This window comes from Panulirus ornatus, chromosome 47 (assembly GCF_036320965.1).
Source record: "Panulirus ornatus isolate Po-2019 chromosome 47, ASM3632096v1, whole genome shotgun sequence".
NCBI classification, from domain to species: domain Eukaryota; kingdom Metazoa; phylum Arthropoda; class Malacostraca; order Decapoda; family Palinuridae; genus Panulirus; species Panulirus ornatus.
The window spans coordinates 17,533,221-17,552,891 of record NC_092270.1 but is presented as its reverse complement, the minus strand read 5'-3'; the positions used below and the strand labels follow the sequence as shown (position 1 = coordinate 17,552,891).

The 19,671-nt window shown below is 39.5% G+C and overlaps 1 protein-coding gene across 1 annotated transcript in view; it reads left to right on the top strand.

The window, feature by feature from the left end:
- Positions 1–19,671, top strand: part of Frl (formin-like protein) — a 370,619-nt gene that overhangs the window by 277,291 nt on the left and 73,657 nt on the right. Inside the window, exons 16-19 of the mRNA XM_071689853.1 lie at positions 4,155–4,239; positions 6,364–6,558; positions 13,178–13,341; positions 16,028–16,156. Coding sequence (XP_071545954.1) covers positions 4,155–4,239; positions 6,364–6,558; positions 13,178–13,341; positions 16,028–16,156 — 573 coding nt within the window. The remainder of the gene's footprint in view (positions 1–4,154; positions 4,240–6,363; positions 6,559–13,177; positions 13,342–16,027; positions 16,157–19,671) is intronic.

Genomic DNA, 19,671 nt, shown 5'->3' with positions numbered 1-19,671 from the left:
TTGACTTGACATCTGTCATTTCCAGTTTTGAATCCCTCAACTCCCATATTCTTAAACACCTCAAAAATCACAGTCCTCTTTCTGATCACCAGTATGGCTTCCGTAAGGCGGGATCCACAGGTGATATTCTTTCATATCTTACTTATGTCTGGTCATCATCTCTGAAAGATTTTAGGGCTTCTTAAATAGTTACTCTTGACTTATATAAGGCTTTTGACAGGGTGTAGCATTGGGGTTTCATCTCTAAACTCCCTTCCTTTGGCTTCCTCCCTCACTTTGCTCCTTGATATCTAGCTTCCTCTGTGATTGTTGATGGATCAGCCTCCCCCCTTTTCTCCATCAGCAGCAGTGACCCTGAAGATTCTATCCTGTCCCCTACTATTTTTCTCCTTTTTTCAATGATTTTCTCTCCTCTACAAATGATCCAGTGCACTCATATGCTGACAACTCAAGACTGCATTTATCTACATCCTTCAATTTGGCTTCCTCTTCTCTCACTCCATCTGTATCTCATCATGACACAGCTTCCTCAGTAAACTCAGACTTGGAAAGGATATCTCAGTGGGGTACACAATATCTTGTTAAGTTTGATGCCTCCAAGACCCAATTTCTAACCATATCTCTATCAAAATCTCCTCACATTTCTTGTCTCTCCTTTGATGGTTCTATATTTACACCACATGACTCAGCGAACATGGTATTACTGTACCATCCACTCACCCTTGGAAACCCCACATTACAGGAATAGCTAAGTCTGCTTCTAAGAAACTGGATGTCCTGCTTAGATATTAAAACTTGTTCTCTTCTGAACGGTCACTCTGTTTATACAAGGGATAGATTCATTCTTGTATGGAGTACTACTCCCACATTTGTGGTGTTCTATCTCTGTATCCTTACTTGACAGAGTTGAGTTGAAAGCAGTCCAACTTACAAACTGCCCAAGGCTAACTTCCAAACTTGACCCCTGTGCCCTACACCGTAATGTTGGTTGACTTTCTCTCTTCTGTAGGTATTACTATGGCTTTTGCTTGAGAGAGCTGGCTGCTTGTGTGCCCCCACCACTAGCTAGACCACGCAGTACTCGGCAAGCTGCTGTATCACATGATGATTGTGTGGCTATGGGCAACTCAAGGGTGGGCCATTTTGATGCCTGCTTCTTTCCCAACATGTTGAAGCTTTGGAACTCTCTACCTTCTCATATCTTTCCAAATAACCATTTTGATACCTGCTTTTTTCCCAACATGTTGAAGCTTTGGAACTCTCTACCTTCTCATATCTTTCCAAATAACCATGAACTGGCACATTTGAGAAGCCAGGTCTTTCACTTTCTCAAAAATTCATAAATACTTTCCCCTTGTCTTTTCTGTTTCCCATTTCATAATTCTCTCTGTATTTCAGTTAAGGCCCAGCCTTGATGTGGAATTTTATCCATGACTAGAGCCTTCAGCATAAAAAAAGAAGTGGTATGAATTGGTTTTATATACACCTTTTTGCATTGTTGTTTGACACAGATGAGAAACAGAAAACCAGTGGTCATCATTGATATCACAGAATCGTGTACTGTACCACCGTATCATTATAGTTTGTCATTCCCTCAAAATAGTTTGACGTGCAGACTAAATTGCGACAAATCCACATAATACGTAGACATAAAATGACATCAAGGACAGTCACACACAATATATCAACATCTGCCATATATGTTTAATAATTTTCATTCCATATGTATGATGCCATTGTTGTTACAGGTGATATGAGTAGATAATCTATATTCATATGTTACCATAATTATGCATTACTGTAGGCTGCAATATGCAAATACATTATAGGAAATATAGTAAGGTAATAATGGGTAACCTCTAACGCAACATACGTTTACCATATCCATTGCAAGTACACTTGTACATTTATTTTATCTGTTATTTTATATTTATTATACTTTGTCGGTGTCTCCCGCATTAGCGAGGTAGCACAAGGAAACAGATGAAAGAATGGCCCAACCTACCCACATGTGAACACATGTACATAATACATGCCCACACAAGCACATATACATACCTATACATTTCAGTGTATACATACATATACATACACAGACATATACATATATACGCATGCACATATTCATACTTGCTGCCTTCATCCATTCCCGTCGCCACCCAGCCACATATGAAATGACACCCCCCCTCCCCCCGCGCATGTGCAAGATAGCACCAGGAAAAGACAACAAAGGCCACATTCATTCACACTCAGTCTCTAGCTGTCATGTGTAATGCACCAAAACCACAGCTCCCTTTCCATATCCAGGCCCCACGAAACTTTCCATGGTTTACCCCAGACACTTCCCATGCCCTGGTTCAATCCATTGACAGCACGTCGACCCCAGTATACCACATCACTACAATTCACTCTATTCCTTGCATACCTTTTACCCTCATGTATGTTCAGGCCCCAATCGCTCAAAATCTTTTTCACTCCATCCTTCCACCTCCAGTTTGTTCTCCCGCTTCTTGTTCCCTCCACCTCTGACACATATATCCTCTGTCAATCTCTCCTCACTCATTCTCTCTATGTGACCAAACCATTTCAATGCACCCTCTTCTGCTCTCTCAATTACACTTAATTACATCTCTCTTACCCTTTCATTACTTACTCGATCAAGCCACCTTACACCACATATACATGTATACATAATTTTCATTATATAGTGTGCATACTTTGCGATACCAACCATCTTGTGGTATATGGCAACTGTGGGTACCATCTATGGATTGAGGATGTATGAGGATAAAGATCCAGATTCATGTTTTACTATTAGATTCCATATACTATAATATTCCTACTAATGGTATTCATTGTTGCAATATTTGCCGTATTGACACATGATTGTGTGGCATTATCATTAGGAATGTCAGTTGTCCAACTATTTTGAACTTTGTCCCATGTACTGTTATACTGATATAGTATTCTATCACTGTTTCGAACAATGTTCCATTGTTTCAGAGCTATGTACTTTATCATAGATCACTGAAATGCTGTCTGACTATAATGCGAAAATATGCAGTAAGTAATAAAAGGGTAAGAGAGAGGTGTGGTAATAAAATGAGTGTAGTTGAGAGAGCTGAAGAGGGTGTGCTGAAATTATGTGGACATATGGAGGGAACAAGTGAGGAAAGGTTGAATAAGGGAATATATGTGCCATTTCAGGTGTTGCGGGGTGGCAGCGGGAATGGATGAAGGCAGCATGTACGAATATGTAAATGTGTATATATGTATATGTCTGTTTATGTATACGTATGTATATGTTGAAATGTATAGGTATGTATATGTGTGCGTGTGTGGGTGTTTATGTATGTACATGTGGGTGGGTTGGGCCATTCTTTCGTCTGTATCCTTGCACTACCTCACTAACGTGGGAGACAGCAACAAAGTATGATAGATAATAGATAAATGAGTCAGACTCGTAGGGACCAAGCAGAAAGGGGAGGCCTAATTGGAAATGGAAGGATGAACTGAAAAGGAGTTTTAAGAGCAGTGAAAGACTGCCACCCTACTTATTATGTTAATTTAAGTGGTGTTATCCTTTGCTTGATGGTAGGATAAGAATCTAGGTTTCAGGTCTTGAGAGACTTAATCTCTAAGCTTAGACATGACAATCCAAAGAAATGCTTGCTGGGGCAGATGGATTTTATTGCTAATGAGTTGTTAAAAGCAGCATGTAAGCCATTGCTTCAGACTTTGGCAACGTTTGGCAGTATGATAATGTGGGCTTACATAAAGATCTGTAAGTATGCAGTTTTGGTAGTTTTATGGAAAATTGTGCATATTTTTTTTCTTCTGTATTCTGCACTGAGACCTTGGAGAAATAATGTTCTCAACTCAACCTGATTAGTCCCCTGTATTTGTATATAGAGACCAAGAACCTTTTTCTTTTCCATTTCTTGTGGATTCGCTTGTTTCAGATTTGCCTTTGTCTTGCTTATTTCTCAAACATTTCATTCTTAGTACATAATCATTTGACAGTTGAAGACGTTTTTCATCATAGAAAATTCTTTTTTGTGACTGAATACTTTACAGGCATTAATGATAAATTATTTAATTTGATTAGACTCAGATCACATTTCTATTTGATTTTCTTTTTTTTGTTGTTTCAGCAAGTCCATGCAATTATTACAGCATCCCGGTCTGTCAGAAACAGTAATAAGTTGAGGAGAGTGCTAGAAATTATTCTTGCATTTGGTAAGTAATGTCCTTATTTGCAGTATGATTAGAAAATATTTAATTGACATTTTTTTTTGTACCAGACACTGTTGCAGAGACCTTCACTCTCTTGGAAACAGGGCAAGGCATCCCTATCTTTTTGACATCCTGTAGGATTAAGGCTGCTGGGTACTCCATTTTTGCAAAGCCATTTCCTACTGAAGGTACATGTATACCTGTTATCTATGTAAATGGTAACAGTATTAATGATGATAAATAAAAGGCACTTAAAGGTAGGGGCTGGAGAACTTACTGAAATTAAGTGGTTATACCATCCCCAGTTGATTCTTATCAGATTCCACTTGTGAAATTCTAAATGCACCCACTTCAACCAATAAGTTGATGCCAAATCAGTCTTTAGGTGATCAGCCAATCTGGAAACAGGGTATACGAGAACTTCAAGTTATCCCTGTAATTACGTATTTATACTGTACAGGGAGGGAGCTTTACTATTCTTTGTCATACAAAGTTTTTTAACCTTTGTGTTTAGTATGCATTAACCTTGTCTTTCTTTTACCTGATATATGAATTAATAATAATCAGATAACATATTCAGAAAAATAAGAATGAGTAGGTGGAATAAATAGAAGTTTTACAGAGCATTAACAGTCTTCATTTGAAAATGTTCCACTCATAATTGATCAGATATGGTACATTGCATTTTTATGCATTTTTTCTTCTTGGTTCTCTTTTTCAGATTCTCACCTAATGTGTGAATTAATTATCACTGATGTATTCATTAAAATATGGGAGAAAATAGGTGAAACAAGTGGAAGTCTTGCTGAATGTATGCAGTAATGCTCAGTTTGAAATATTTAACTTATAGTAGATGAAATGATGTAGCAAATTATATTTTTCATGAGTTATTTCTACAGATTTCTCTTCATTTGGTTTTTACCTAACGTATCAATGAATGATCATGCTTATATTCAGAAAAACGGAGAAAACAGGTGGTATAAATGGAAGTCTCATTGAACGTTAGCAGAGATCTTGAATTTGAAACATTCAGCATATAATTAATAAGATATAGTAATTTTTGCTCCATGTTTTTTCTACAAAATGCTCTTCAAATGGTTCTTACTTAATGCATGAATAGATAATCATCTCCATGTACAGAAAAATAAAGGTGTATGTATGTGAAATAATACAGGTCTTACCTGGCATTTGATTGGTTAGTGTGCCTACTCAGCTGGCCATGCAAATTTGAGTTTTCTTATATATTCTTGAAAAAGTGGAGGTTATTTAGGTACAATCAGAATAGGAAAAATTAAAGTAAAAATGCATGAAACATAGCAAAATTACTGTGTTGCACAGTACATCTTTTTTCTTCCCCTTAGACTGTAAAGGTCGAGTTCTTTCTATTTTTCGTATTCGTCATACAGTGCTTCTGAATTTTCTCAAGCTCATTAATTTCATCTTGCTTAGATAGGGACTGAAGAACACAGGAGTATTCAGTTTTGATTTTCAAGCATACATTGACCATTATCATCATCAGTTTTCTGTCTCTAATAATAAAACCTTTCATTGTCACACTTCTCATCACCTGGTTTGATGATAGTGTTCCTCAAAGGCCATCCAGCATTATGTTTATGATGATTGATGGATATTCAATATTTTTCTCACTTTCAGCTTCTTAACCTGTTAGATTAGATCATTATGGGATGTGACAGTGATACTGTTGATTGTTCCATGATGTATGTATTTAAAGTATTCTTCACTGAATTCTCTCAAGTTCTTTCCTGCCCATTTATTTATTATGTATTTGAATCTCTACATCTTTCTTTATCATCTTCTGAACATTCATTGTACTATTTTGGTGTCATCTGCAAATGATCTGACTGTACTTTGCCACTGATTTCTTTTTGTTACAGACTCCTTGATCCATCTTCAGGTATATGTATGTTTTCTGTTGCCACTCTGTAACAGTAAAATTGAATTAGGAACAAAAACAGTATAGTATTTTACTTTACCTTTGTGGGTGCATCGTTTGTGATTTGCCAGTTCTTTTAAATGCTCAAAGTATGGGTCAGTTGATTTACAGAAAAGATGAAATATATGTTCATTCATAGACTTTTTTAAGTTTGGTTATATTTCTGTTAACAGGTAACTACATGAACAGCAGCAGACGTGGGCCAGCATATGGTTTCAAACTTTCAAGTTTGGATACTTTATGTGACACAAAATCAGCTGACAAGAAGATTAGCTTGTTGCATTACATTCAAGACACAGTACGTGTCAAGTTTCCTGATCTCAACAATTTTGAAGCAGAGCTTAGATTTATTGAGAAAGCTGCCCAAGGTAAGAGTGCATCTGTTCATAGAGCTTCCTACATACTCATCACATTGGAAGGCTTTAAATTTATGTATACTTGATTTTGCAGGGAGGTAGCTTAATATAAGGTAATACACATTTGCAGTTTCATTTAGGTAATTGCATTTTAATGGAATTTTACTGCTACACTTAACTCATGTAGTTCATTCTGTGTAATTAGATTTTCGTGCATTGAGCACTATGCACTAGCCCTGCCCTTTGCCAAATGGTAGGAGCAGTAGATAGTAGTAGAAGGTAGGAACAATTAGGTAGGATTATTAGGTAGAAGCAGTTGGTAGGAGCATTAGATAGAAGCAATCATTAGGAACATTAGATAGGAGCCTCTGTAAACACTGCACTAGACTTGCCCAGTGCCAGTAGCCTGTTAAGGGTGAGGCACTAAAGGCTAAGAGGGGGCACTGGAGTTTTTTAGTTTTGGAGACTCTGTTGTTGTAGCCCACCCCTTTGAGGGAGTCCCAATTGGAACTGGCTTCAGAGATATAGATAGATGAAGAAAAAGAAAACCATCATTGAAAGTTTTTCTGTGTTAGTCTTCCTATAAGTATCTCTTTTTTATTTATTTTAACCATAGTCTGATTCCAAATTGAATGTACATGGCTGGAGTAACTTTAGATCCTTATTTTGTTTCAAAAAAAAGTTTGGGGGTTATAGAAAAAGGTTAGCTGAAACTTGTACAGCTCTTAGGTGTTGTCAGGTATTGTTTTAGATCATGAGATATACATAAACTCCCTTATGATTTTGATGTAAAGGGCCTCAGAGCCACCACAAATGATGGGCTGTTTGTTGTTAACCCTGTAAGAATTTTATATGATGAGCACAGAACCATCACAAACAACAAATTACTGGTTGTTAATCCTATACCAGGAGAATAGCATATTAATCTGAAAGGAGATAAATAAGGGAAATAAGAAGCAAGGTATGTGTAAGGAGCAAGAAAGTATTAGACTATTTTGGCAAAATGTTATTGATGGAGACTGAAGTTTGTATGATTTTAAGTAAGTATTTCAAACCAGAAATGATAGTGTGAGAGATGTGTCTTTTGGCAGAGTATGATCAGAGATGAGAGAGAGGAATAACAATATGGGACGGAAAGACATTACAAATGGTGGAAGTAAGACGAGCAATTTTAAAGCATAGAAAAGCTGGGAGGGAGCAGTAGTCTCCATAACTGGTTAACTCTAGTGCTGCTTCATAGCCTTTAGTGCCTCACCCTTAACAGGCCACTGATGGAGGGTAAATGTAGCACATTGCTTGGAGAGGCTCCTACCTAATGTTCCTATTGACTACTTCTATCTAATGTTCCTGCCTAATGTGCCTACCCACTACTTTTTCCTATTGTTTTTACCTAATGCTCCTACCTAAATGTTCCTACCTACTACCTCTGTCTATTGCTCCTACCATTTTACCAAAAGGCAGGGCTTGCACATAGCTCTCACCACATGAAAACCAAGAGTTATGAAGAATGAGCTGTGTGAGTTAAGTGTTGTAAAGTGTTATGTGTGACAGGTAGAGATTGTATGTTTGTGGTTAAGGCAGAAAGAAAAGACAGCTACTTGGGTCAGAGGAGTGCAACTTGGTAACCACTTAAGTACTGGCTCACAATGCAGCCATTAGTAACCCTCCTGATACCAAGGCGGGTACTACTGGTAATATACCTCCCTAGTCGTTGGCTACCAACTACCTACATTGTTCCACTGTATAAAGGAAAGGGTAGTAAAAGTGATAACAAGGTGATATTGATTATGTTAAGAGGATTGTAATTTGACAAGTAGTAGAGAAAGCTTTAGAGAGAAAGATGAGGCAGATTTATGGATTTAGAAATGCCATGTGACAAAATGAATAGGAAAGCTCCATTCGATGCTCAGACTCTGTTCGGTGTGCAAGGAAGTCTGTCTGATACTGTTAATGGTTTTGAAATTAAAGTATTGTAAATTTGAGACAGAGTGGTGGTAAGAGTAAGTGCTTTGAAATGAATATGGGGAGTGCATCAAGGTTTTTTGGTGTAACCATGGATGTTTTTGATAGTTCCTTATTATATAGGTATCATGTGAAATGAGAATGAGGTGTGGCATTTGTGGTGTACCCGTGATGCTTAATCATGGAAATACAAAATTGAAGTTACCACAGTTTCTCTTTACAAATGATGCAGTGTTTTTAGGTGAATTAGATGGATGAGAGATCACTGTGTAATATCGGATTGAATGGAGAAAGGAAGATATTGAAAGCTGAAGTTAGAATTATAGTCATGCAAGGGATTGACTTTGGAGGTGCTTTGAAGGGTGTGGTGAGTGAGAGAGATTCAGGTAAAGTGTGGAGTAATCTTGTATGAAAGAATACCCATCCCAACTCTTGTATATGGATGTGAAATCCAGTTGTGGAAAGGTCAGGAAAGTTAAATGATAAGTAGCAGTTGAGATGGGTAAGTTTTGCAATATAATTCAAATTAGAAGGATAAACAGAATAAAGCTATTCATATAGAACTATTCATATATCCTGGGAGCCTTGAAGAATGTTTGGAAGTCGAGAACATTATCTCGGAAAGCAAAAATGGGTATGTTTGAAGGAATAGTGGTTCCAACAATGTTGTATGGTTGCGAGGCGTGGGCTATGGATAGAGTTGTGCGCAGGAGGGTGGATGTGCTGGAAATGAGATGTTTGAGGACAATGCGTGGTGTGAGGTGGTTTGATCGAGTAAGTAATGTAAGGGTAAGAGAGATGTGTGGAAATAAAAAGAGCGTGGTTGAGAGAGCAGAAGAGGGTGTTTTGAAATGGTTTGGGCACATGGAGAGAATGAGTGAGGAAAGATTGACCAAGAGGATATATGTGTTGGACGTGGAGGGAACGAGGAGAAGTGGGAGACCAAATTGGAGGTGGAAAGATGGAGTGAAAAAGATTTTGAGTGATCGGGGCCTGAACATGCAGGAGGGTGAAAGGCGGGCAAGGAATAGAGTGAATTGGATCGATGTGGTATACCGGGGTTGACGTGCTGTCAGTGGATTGAATCAGGACATGTGAAGCTTCTGGGGTAAACCATGGAAAGTTGTGTGGGGCCTGGATGTGGAAAGGGAGCTGTGGTTTCGGGCATTATTGCATGACAGCTAGAGACTGAGTGTGAACGAATGGGGCCTTTGTTGTCTTTTCCTAGCGCTACCTCGCACACATGAGGGGGGAGGGGGATGGTATTCCATGTGTGGCGAGGTGGCGATGGGAATGAATAAAGGCAGACAGTGTGAATTGTGTGCATGGGTATATATGTATGTGTCTGTGTGTGTGTACATATGTGTACATTGAGATGTATAGGTATGTATATTTGTGTGTGTGGACGTGTATGTATATACATGTGTATGTGGGTGGGTTGGGCCATTTCTTTCGTCTGTTTCCTTGCGCTACCTCGCAAATGTGGGAGACAGTGACAAAGCAAAATAAATAAAATAAATATAGAACATGGATGAAAGGCAGTTAGGATGGTTTTTTATTTATTTATTTATTATACTTTGTTGCTGTCTCCTGCGTTAGCGAGGTAGCGCAAGGAAACAGACGAAAGAATGGCCCAACCCACCCACATGCATATGTATATACATACACGTCCACTTATGCACATATACATACCTATACATCTCAGCGTTTACATATATATACACACAGACATATACATATATACACATGTACATAATTCATACTGTCTGCCCTTATTCATTCCCGTTGCCACCCCACCACACATGAAATGACAACCCCCTCCCCTGCATGTGCGCGAGGTAGCACTTAGAAAAGACAACAAAGGCCACATTCATTCACACTCAGTCTCTAGCTGTCATGTATATTGCACTGAAACCACAGCTCCCTTTCCACATCCAGGCCCCACAAAACTTTCCATGGTTTACCCCAGATGCTTCACATGCCCTGGTTCAATCCACTGACAGCACATCGACCCCGGTATACCACATCGTTCCAACTCACTCTATTCCTTGCACGCCTTTCACCCTCCTGCATGTTCTGGCCGTGATCACTCAAAATCTTTTCACTTCATCTTTCCACCTCCAATTTGGCCCCCTACTTCTCCTCGCTCCCTCCACCTCTGTCTCATATATCCTCTTTGTCAATCTTTCCTTGCTCATTCTCTCCATGTGACCAAACCATTTCAAAGCACCCTCTTCTGCTCTCTCAACCACACTCTTTTTATTACCACACATCTCTCTTACCCTATTATTACTTACTTGATCAAACCACCTAACACCACATATTGTCCTCAAACATCTCATTTCCAGCACATTCACCCTCCTCTGCACACCTCTATTTATAGCCCATTCCTTGCAACCATATAACATTGTCAAAACCATTATTCCTTCAAACATACCCACTTTTGCTTTCCGAGATAACGTTCTCAACTTCAACACATTTTTCAATGCTCCCAGAACTTTTGCCCCCTCCCCCACCCTATGACTCACTTCCACTTCCATGGTTCCATCCACTGCCAAATCCACTCCCAGATATCTAAAACACTTCACTTCCTACAGTTTTTCTCTATTCAAACTTACCTCCCAATTGACTTGTCCCTCAACCCTACTGTACCTAATAACCTTGCTCTTATTCACATTTCTTTCAGCTTTCTTCTTTTACACACTTTACCAAACTCAGTCACCAGCTTCTGCAGTTTCTCACCCGAATCAGCCACCAGCGCTGTATCATCAGTGAACAACTACTGACTCACTTCCCAAGCCCTCTCATCCACAACAGACTGTACACTTGCCCCCTCTCCAAAACTCTTGCATTCACCTCCCTAACAACCCCATCCATACACAAATTAAACAACCATGGAGATATCATGCACCCCTGTCGTAAACCAACTCACTGAGAACCAATCACTTTCCTCTCTTCCTATTCGTATACATGCCTTACATCCTCAATAAGAACTTTTCACTGCTTCTAACAACTTGCCTCCCACACCATATATTCTTAATACCTTCCACAGAGCATCTCTATCAACTCTATCATATGCCTTCTCCAGATCCATAAATGCTACATACAAATCCATTTGCTTTTCTAAGTATGTCTCACATTCTTCAAAGCAAACACCTCATCCACACATCCCCTACCACTTCTGAAACCACACTGTTCTTCCCCAGTCTGATGCTCTGTACATGCCTTCACCCTCTCAATCAATACCCTCCCATATAATTTCCCAGGAATACTCAACAAACTTATACCTCTGTAATTTGAGCACTCACCTTTATCCCTTTTGACCTTGTACAGTGGCACTATGCAAGACTTCTGCCAATCCTCAGGCACCTCACCATGAGTCATACATACATGAAATAACCTTACCAACCAGTCAACAACACAGTCACCCCCTTTTTTTAATAAATTCCACTGCAATACCATCCAAACCCGCTGCCTTGCCGGCTTTCATCTTCCGCAAAGCTTTTACTACCTCTTCTGTGTTTACCAAATCATTCTCCATAACCCTCTCACTTTGCACACCACCTTGACCAAAACACCCTATATCTGCCACTCTTATCATCAAACACATTCAACAAACCTTCAAAATACTCACTCCATCTCCTTCTCACATCACCACTACTTGTTATTACCTCCCCATTTGCCCCCTTCACTGATGTTCCCATTTGTTCCCTTGTCTTATGCACTTTATTTACCTCCTTGCAAAACATCTTTTTAGTCTCCCTAAAATTTAATGATACTCTCTCACCCCAACTCTCATTTGCTCTCTTTTTTACCTCTTTATGGTATGACCATAAAAAAATGTACAGCGGATGATAAGTTGGTCAAAAAGATATATACTAGTACAGTGGAAGGTGTAAAGAGGAAAGGTAGATCATGGATGAAATCAGAAGAGGTAGCAAGAAAACTGATAAAGGCTAGTGGATATTTCAGGTGAAATTCTTCGACTGGGAATCAGATGCAACATCAAAATTTAATGCATTTAGATGGTGCGACTAGAGGGATGAATGTTGACTTAGTATGCAAAGTGAAATATTAAAAAGCGCTGATGCAGGAAATGGCGAATAGTATGAAAGAAAGATGTATGCAAAGTGGAAAATTAAAAAGTGCTTATGTATGTAAAGTGGAAAATTAAAAAGTGCTTATGTTTCTTTTATAACACTCTGGGCATTGGTTGAGAATGTGTAAGAGTGATCTCAAAGCTTCTACATACCTGATCAATCCTGTGAAATGAGAATGAAGTTATTGATGATAGGTAGTTACACAAATAGTGAAAACATGAAGAATTATTAGTAAGGCATGATGAATATTAGCAACTGCTGCCTTTTTTCATAGTCAGTGAGCAACATGTTAGGGAATACGGAAGTGGTTATTATTAACAAGTGCATAATGTACATCTGTACAGGAATATTATCTCTGCTAATGGAAGATTGGGATTTTAGGGACAGAAATACACATTTCCACCAAAAGCTTCATTGTAAGTACATCTGAAGAGTGGCATGGGTGGTGTGCTTGCAAGTTCCTGAAATAATTTTTTAGGCTCAATAAGAGGATCTGTGATACTTAAAGGCAGTATACTGATGAAGGATCTGTGTAAGTTTCATTTATATCACTTTTGTTTGTATTTCAGTATCCTTGGAAAACATTATGACAGATGTTTGTGAGTTAGAAAAAGGGATGGAGCAAACTAAGAAGGAATATGATCGTTATCGTGATATGAGAAGTGCTGAAGGACATGCATCTGTGGCAGTGTTGAAGGACTTTCTTTGTAATTCTGAGGATAAACTAAGAAAGGTAAGGATATGTTTTATTCATAGAAGTGTCTTTATTTTTGTGTTTATGCATATAGTTCACTGTTTTTGCTGCTGGGAGCCAGAACCCACCTCTCTTGTATATCAATTTCTAAACGATGGAATGGAAGATGGAGCCAAGCGAATACTGCTCATCTTCTTTGAAGGTTCAAGTTAGGATGTCAGAATGTGTATGGATGTATCCAAGATGAGAAGAAAAGAGAGACAGGTAGAATATTTGAGGAAAAGGACTGAGATGTTCTGGCTCTAAGTGAATGGCTCAAGGGTAAAGGGGAAGATTGGTTTTGTATTGTCTTAGGGGTAAAGGCAGGAATTGGTGTGATTGCAGAAGCTAAGGCTGTTTAGTACTTATGCACCTGCCCATGAGAAGAAAGGTGATGAGTGGAGGATGTTTTGGGAGCAGGTGAGTGATTGTCTCAGTTGCTTTTATGCTAGAGATTGGTTACTAGTGAAAGGTGATTTAAATGCAAAAGTGAGTAATTTGGCATCGAAGGTATGATTAGGGGGCATGGGGTATCCAATATTGTGAATAAGAATGGTGGACACCTTGTGGAGTCGTGTGCTGAAAAAGAGCTGGTGACTAGGAATACCTGGTATGGAAAAAAAGGGACAAACATAAGTATACGTGGGTAAGTTGGAAAGATGTTAAGAGAGCATTATTGGATTACATGCTAATTGATGAATTGATTGGCCTGCAAAAGAGAGACTCTCTGATGTGAAAGTGTTAAGAGGGGCAGTTGGTGGGATGTCTGATCTTTACTTGGTCTTGTAGAGAATATGTGGAAAGGGGAAGTGATATAAGTGATAAGAAGGTGGTTAAAGTAATTGAGCTTGGAAGAGTGTTGTATGTAAATAAATATCTAGAGAGATTAGGTGCAGAATGGTACAAGGTAAGAGTAAATGAAGCAAGGGGATTGGGTAAGGAAAGGGAGATAATTTAGGGAAGCAGTGCTGGCTTGTGTGAGAGAAGTATATAGCATGGGGAAGGTGGGAGATGAGAAAGTGTAGTGAGTGGTGGAATGATGCAGTAAAGTTGCTTTTGAAAGAGAAAAGAGCGATGAACAGGTGGTAGAGGAAAGCTCAAGTGATTAGGAGATCTGCAAGAAAAAGCAGCAGGAGGTCAAGAGGAAGGTGCAAGGGTTGAAAAAAGTGGGCAAATGAGAGTTGCATAAGTTTTTTTTTAGTAAACTCTGGGCAGAATAAGATGTCCTGGAAAGAGCTTATTAGTGTGAGAACAAGAAAACAAATGGGAATATTAGTGAAGGGGCCAATGGGAAAGTGGTAGCTGCTAGTAATGATGTGAGGAGGAGATGGGGTGAGTATGTTAAAGGTGTTTGATGATTGGGTGACAAATGTAGGGTGTTTTGGTTAGGGTGGTATGCAAAGTGAGAGAGTCACGGAAAGTGGTTTGGAGAAGAACGAAGAGGTGATGAAAGCCTTGCATGAGAAGAAATATGGCAAGGCAGCTGGAGTAATTATTTTCTGTGATATTTTCAGGCTCCTCAGTGTGCAAATATAGAATCATTTTATTCTTAAAAAGAAGCAGAAAGGGAGGGGGCAATTTTTTCTTTCAGAATTAAGACTAGGATTCGTACTCTTAGTTTAGGAAAAGTTCATTATCTGCTTGCGTGACAAACTTTGGCCATCCTTAGTTAAGGTTGGCTTGGGTACGATGGGGCCATAACAGTGAGTTCTTTGGGCAGCCTTGGGCACCCCAGATACTGTGAGTATCTAGGAAAGATTCACAGCTGCCCACCATGGTCACTAGCAAGTTAATGAGGCTTCCAGACTGCTCCAGTGACTCATGCTTAGTTGGGCTGTCATCCATGGCAAGCTTACAGTTCATGCAGAATTCAACTTGGGAAAGCACATGCCTCAGTTGAGGACAGTAGCTTACCGCTATGCTTGCCTCACTCAAGGGCAGTAGCACTTAAAGAGGCAAAAGACTTACCTGTGTGCCCTTTAATGATTCTCTTTACGTTACAGAACCTTTTGACATCATTCATTATGTGGGTGGCCTCCTTGTTTCATCTTGACTTAATTCTTATCCATCTTGACCTAATATTTTTTACCTCTCCTGATTTAGATAGATTCAAGTTTCTCACCCAGGACTGGGATGAGATCTCCTTCATCCAAGTTTTATAGACACTGCTGTAGAATTATATCCACTCACAAGAGCATTCATTGCACATATTTTTGTCACGTGATTCCCTCAACTTTAGCTTTTCCACTTCCATCCATACTAAATTTAATTCACAAATACCTAAACTCATCCTCTATATCCAGCTTTTACCATTCAAACTGATTTCACATCATGACATGTCGCTTTCAAAAAGTAAGACTTTACTTTTACTGTCATTTTGTTCTCTTGCATCCTCATTGCATATATATTATCAAAATTATCCACATTCTATCCAGTTCCTTTAATTTAACTGTAATCAGAGCATCATCGGCATAAATCAATTATAGCTACTTTCTTTTTGTTTCACCTTAGGTTAGAATTTTACTGGTATTGTCCTGTTTCATCCTCATCTCTAGCCTTACTCTATCCACAAAAACACAAAATATCCTTGGTGATATGAATCCTTATTTTGTTACTTTACTACTATAAAAAATGAAGTGTCATTTCTTAAAAGACTAATGTGCCCTTTTCTCCTGCTTATCAACAGTTAAGAGTGGAAACAAAGACAGCGCAAACTGCATTTGCTGAGGTATTAGAATATCATGGGGAGAGCTCGAGAAGCATGGCACCAAACACCTTCTTTGCTATCTTTGTGCGATTCACCAAAGCTTATAAGGTAATGTATGGTTTAAATTGAAATATGTGATATTAAAGATACATGCAGCTTCTTTCGCATTGAAATGTTTAGGGTGAAATCCCTGTTCATTTATCTTGATTTATAATCATATTACTTGATAGCCTTCTCCTGCATCAGCAAGGTAGCACCAGGAAATAGACAAAGAACGGCCCATCCTTCCATATGCACATATATATACTTAAACATCCATACTTACGCATATATATAAATATATACATATATGTATTAACTCATATACATACATTTACTTATCCCTGGGGATATGGGAGAAAGAATACCTCCCACGCATTCCTCACATGTCATAGAAGGCGACTAAAGGGGACGAGAGCGGGTGGCTAGAAACCCACCCCTCCTTGTATTTTAACTTTCTTAACGGGGAAACAGAAGAAGGAGTCACGCAGGGAGTGCTCATCCTCCTCGAAGGAATTATGTACATGTGTATGTATGTATATGTCTGTGTGTGTGTGTGTATATATATATATATATATATATATATATATATATATATATATATATATATATATATATATATATATATATTTTTTTTTTTATACTTTGTCGCTGTCTCCCGCGTTTGCGAGGTAGCGCAAGGAAACAGACGAAAGAAATGGCCCAACCCCCCCATACACATGTATATACATACGTCCACACACGCAAATATACATACCTACACAGCTTTCCATGGTTTACCCCAGAAGCTTCACATGCCTTGATTCAATCCACTGACAGCACGTCAACCCCGGTATACCACATCGCTCCAATTCACTCTATTCCTTGCCCTCCTGTCACCCTCCTGCATGTTCAGGCCCCGATCACACAAAATCTTTTTCACTCCATCTTTCCACCTCCAATTTGGTCTCCCTCTTCTCCTTGCTCCCTCCACCTCCGACACATATATCCTCTTGGTCAATCTTTCCTCACTCATCCTCTCCATGTGCCCAAACCACTTCAAAACACCCTCTTCTGCTCTCTCAACCACGCTCTTTTTATTTCCACACATCTCTCTTACCCTTACGTTACTCACTCGATCAAACCACCTCACACCACACATTGTCCTCAAACATCTCATTTCCAGCACATCCATCCTCCTGCGCACAACTCTATCCATAGCCCACGCCTCGCAACCATACAACATTGTTGGAACCACTATTCCTTCAAACATACCCATTTTGCTTTCCGAGATAATGTTCTCGACTTCCACACATTCTTCAAGGCCCCCAGAATTTTCGCCCCCTCCCCCACCCTATGATCCACTTCCGCTTCCATGGTTCCATCCGCTGCCAGATCCACTCCCAGATATCTAAAACACTTCACTTCCTCCAGTTTTTCTCCATTCAAACTCACCTCCCAATTGACTTGACCCTCAACCCTACTGTACCTAATAACCTTGCTCTTATTCACATTTACTCTTAATTTTCTTTTTCCACACACTTTACCAAACTCAGTCACCCACTTCTGCAGTTTCTCACATGAATCAGCCACCAGCGCTGTATATATATATATATATATATATATATATATATATATATATTATCCCGGGGGGTAGGGGAGAAAGAATACTTCCCACGTATTCCCTGCGTGTCGTAGAAGGCGACTAAAAGGGGAGGGAGCGGGTGGCTGGAAATCCTCCACTCTCGTTTTTTTCAATTTTCCAAAAGAAGGAACAGAGAAGGGGGCCAGGTGAGGATATTCCCTCGAAGGCCCAGTCCTATGTTCTTAACGCTACCTCGCTATTGCGGGAAATGGCGAATAGTACGAAAAAAAAAAAATATATATATATATATATCATAGGGTGGGGGAGGGGGCGAAAATTTTGGGAGCCTTGAAAAATGTGTGGAAGTCGAGAACATTATCTCGGAAAGCAAAAATGGGTATGTTTGAAGGAATAGTGGTTCCAACAATGTTGTATGGTTGCGAGGCGTGGGCTATGGATAGAGTTGTGCGCAGGAGGATGGATGTGCTGGAAATGAGATGTTTGAGGACAATGTGTGGTGTGAGGTGGTATGATCGAGTAAGTAACGTAAGGGTAAGAGAGATGTGTGGAAATAAAAAGAGCGTGGTTGAGAGAGCAGAAGAGGGTGTTTTGAAATGGTTTGGGCACATGGAGAGAATGAGTGAGGAAAGATTGACCAAGAGGATATATGTGTCGGAGGTGGAGGGAACGAGGAGAAGAGGGAGACCAAATTGGAGGTGGAAAGATGGAGTGAAAAAGATCTTGTGTGATCGGGGCCTGAACATGCAGGAGGGTGAAAGGAGGGCAAGGAATAGAGTGAATTGGAGCGATGTGGTATACAGGGGTTGACGTGCTGTCAGTGGATTGAATCAGGGCATGTGAGGCGTCTGGGGTAAACCATGGAAGGCTGTGTAGGTATGTATATTTGCGTGTGTGGACGTGTGTATGTACATGTGTATGGGGGGGGGTTGGGCCATTTCTTTCGTCTGTTTCCTTGCGCTACCTCGCAAACGCGGGAGACAGCGACAAAGTATAAAAAAAAAAAGAAAAAAATATATATATACGTTGAGATGTATAGGTATGTATATGTGCTATGTGTGGACGTGTATGTACATACATGTGTATTTGGGTGGGTTGGGCCATTCTTTCGTCTGTTTCCTTGTGCTACCTCGCTAACGCGAGAGACAGCGACAAAGTATAATAAATAAATGAATCTAACATACATTTACATGCGCATACCCAGAGATGGTGGAAGGGATCACAATTTTGCGTGTGATCAAGTATATTCCTATGAGTCCACGGGGAAAATGAAACATGATAAGTTCCCAAGTGCACTTTTGTGTAATAATCACATCATCAGGGTAGATACAAGAAGGAAATATAAGTCATTTGGTATACAGTGAAGAGACGTAGCTAGGATGCCATTTGGTAAACAAGTGATTATCCAATACAGACAGTGAGTTGTAAGCAAGTGATTATCCAAGACAGACAACTCGGTGATAACAAGTAGTGGTGATGTGAGGAGATGGAGTGAGTATTTTGAAGGTTTGTTGAATGTGTTTGATGATAGAGTGGCAGATATAGGGTGTTTTGGTCGAGGTGGTGTGCAAAGTGAGAGGGTTATGGAGAATGATTTGGTAAACAGAGAAGAGGTAGTAAAAGCTTTGCGGAAGATGAAAGCCAACAAGGCAGCGGGTTTGGATGGTATTGCAGTGGAATTTATTAAAAAAGGGGGTGACTGTATTGTTGACTGGTTATGTATGACTCATGGAGAGGTGCCTTAGGATTGGCAGAATGCTTGCATAGTGCCATTGTACAAAGGCAAAGGGGATAAAACTGAGTGCCCAAATTACAGAGGTATAAGTTTGTTGAGTATTCCTGGGAAATTATATGGGAGGGTATTGATTGAGAGGGTGAAGGCATGTACAGAGCATCAGATTGGGGAAGAGCAGTGTGGTTTCAGAAGTGGTAGAGGATGTGTGTATCAGGTGTTTGCTTTGAAGAATGTATGTGAGAAATACTTAGAAAAGCAAATGGATTT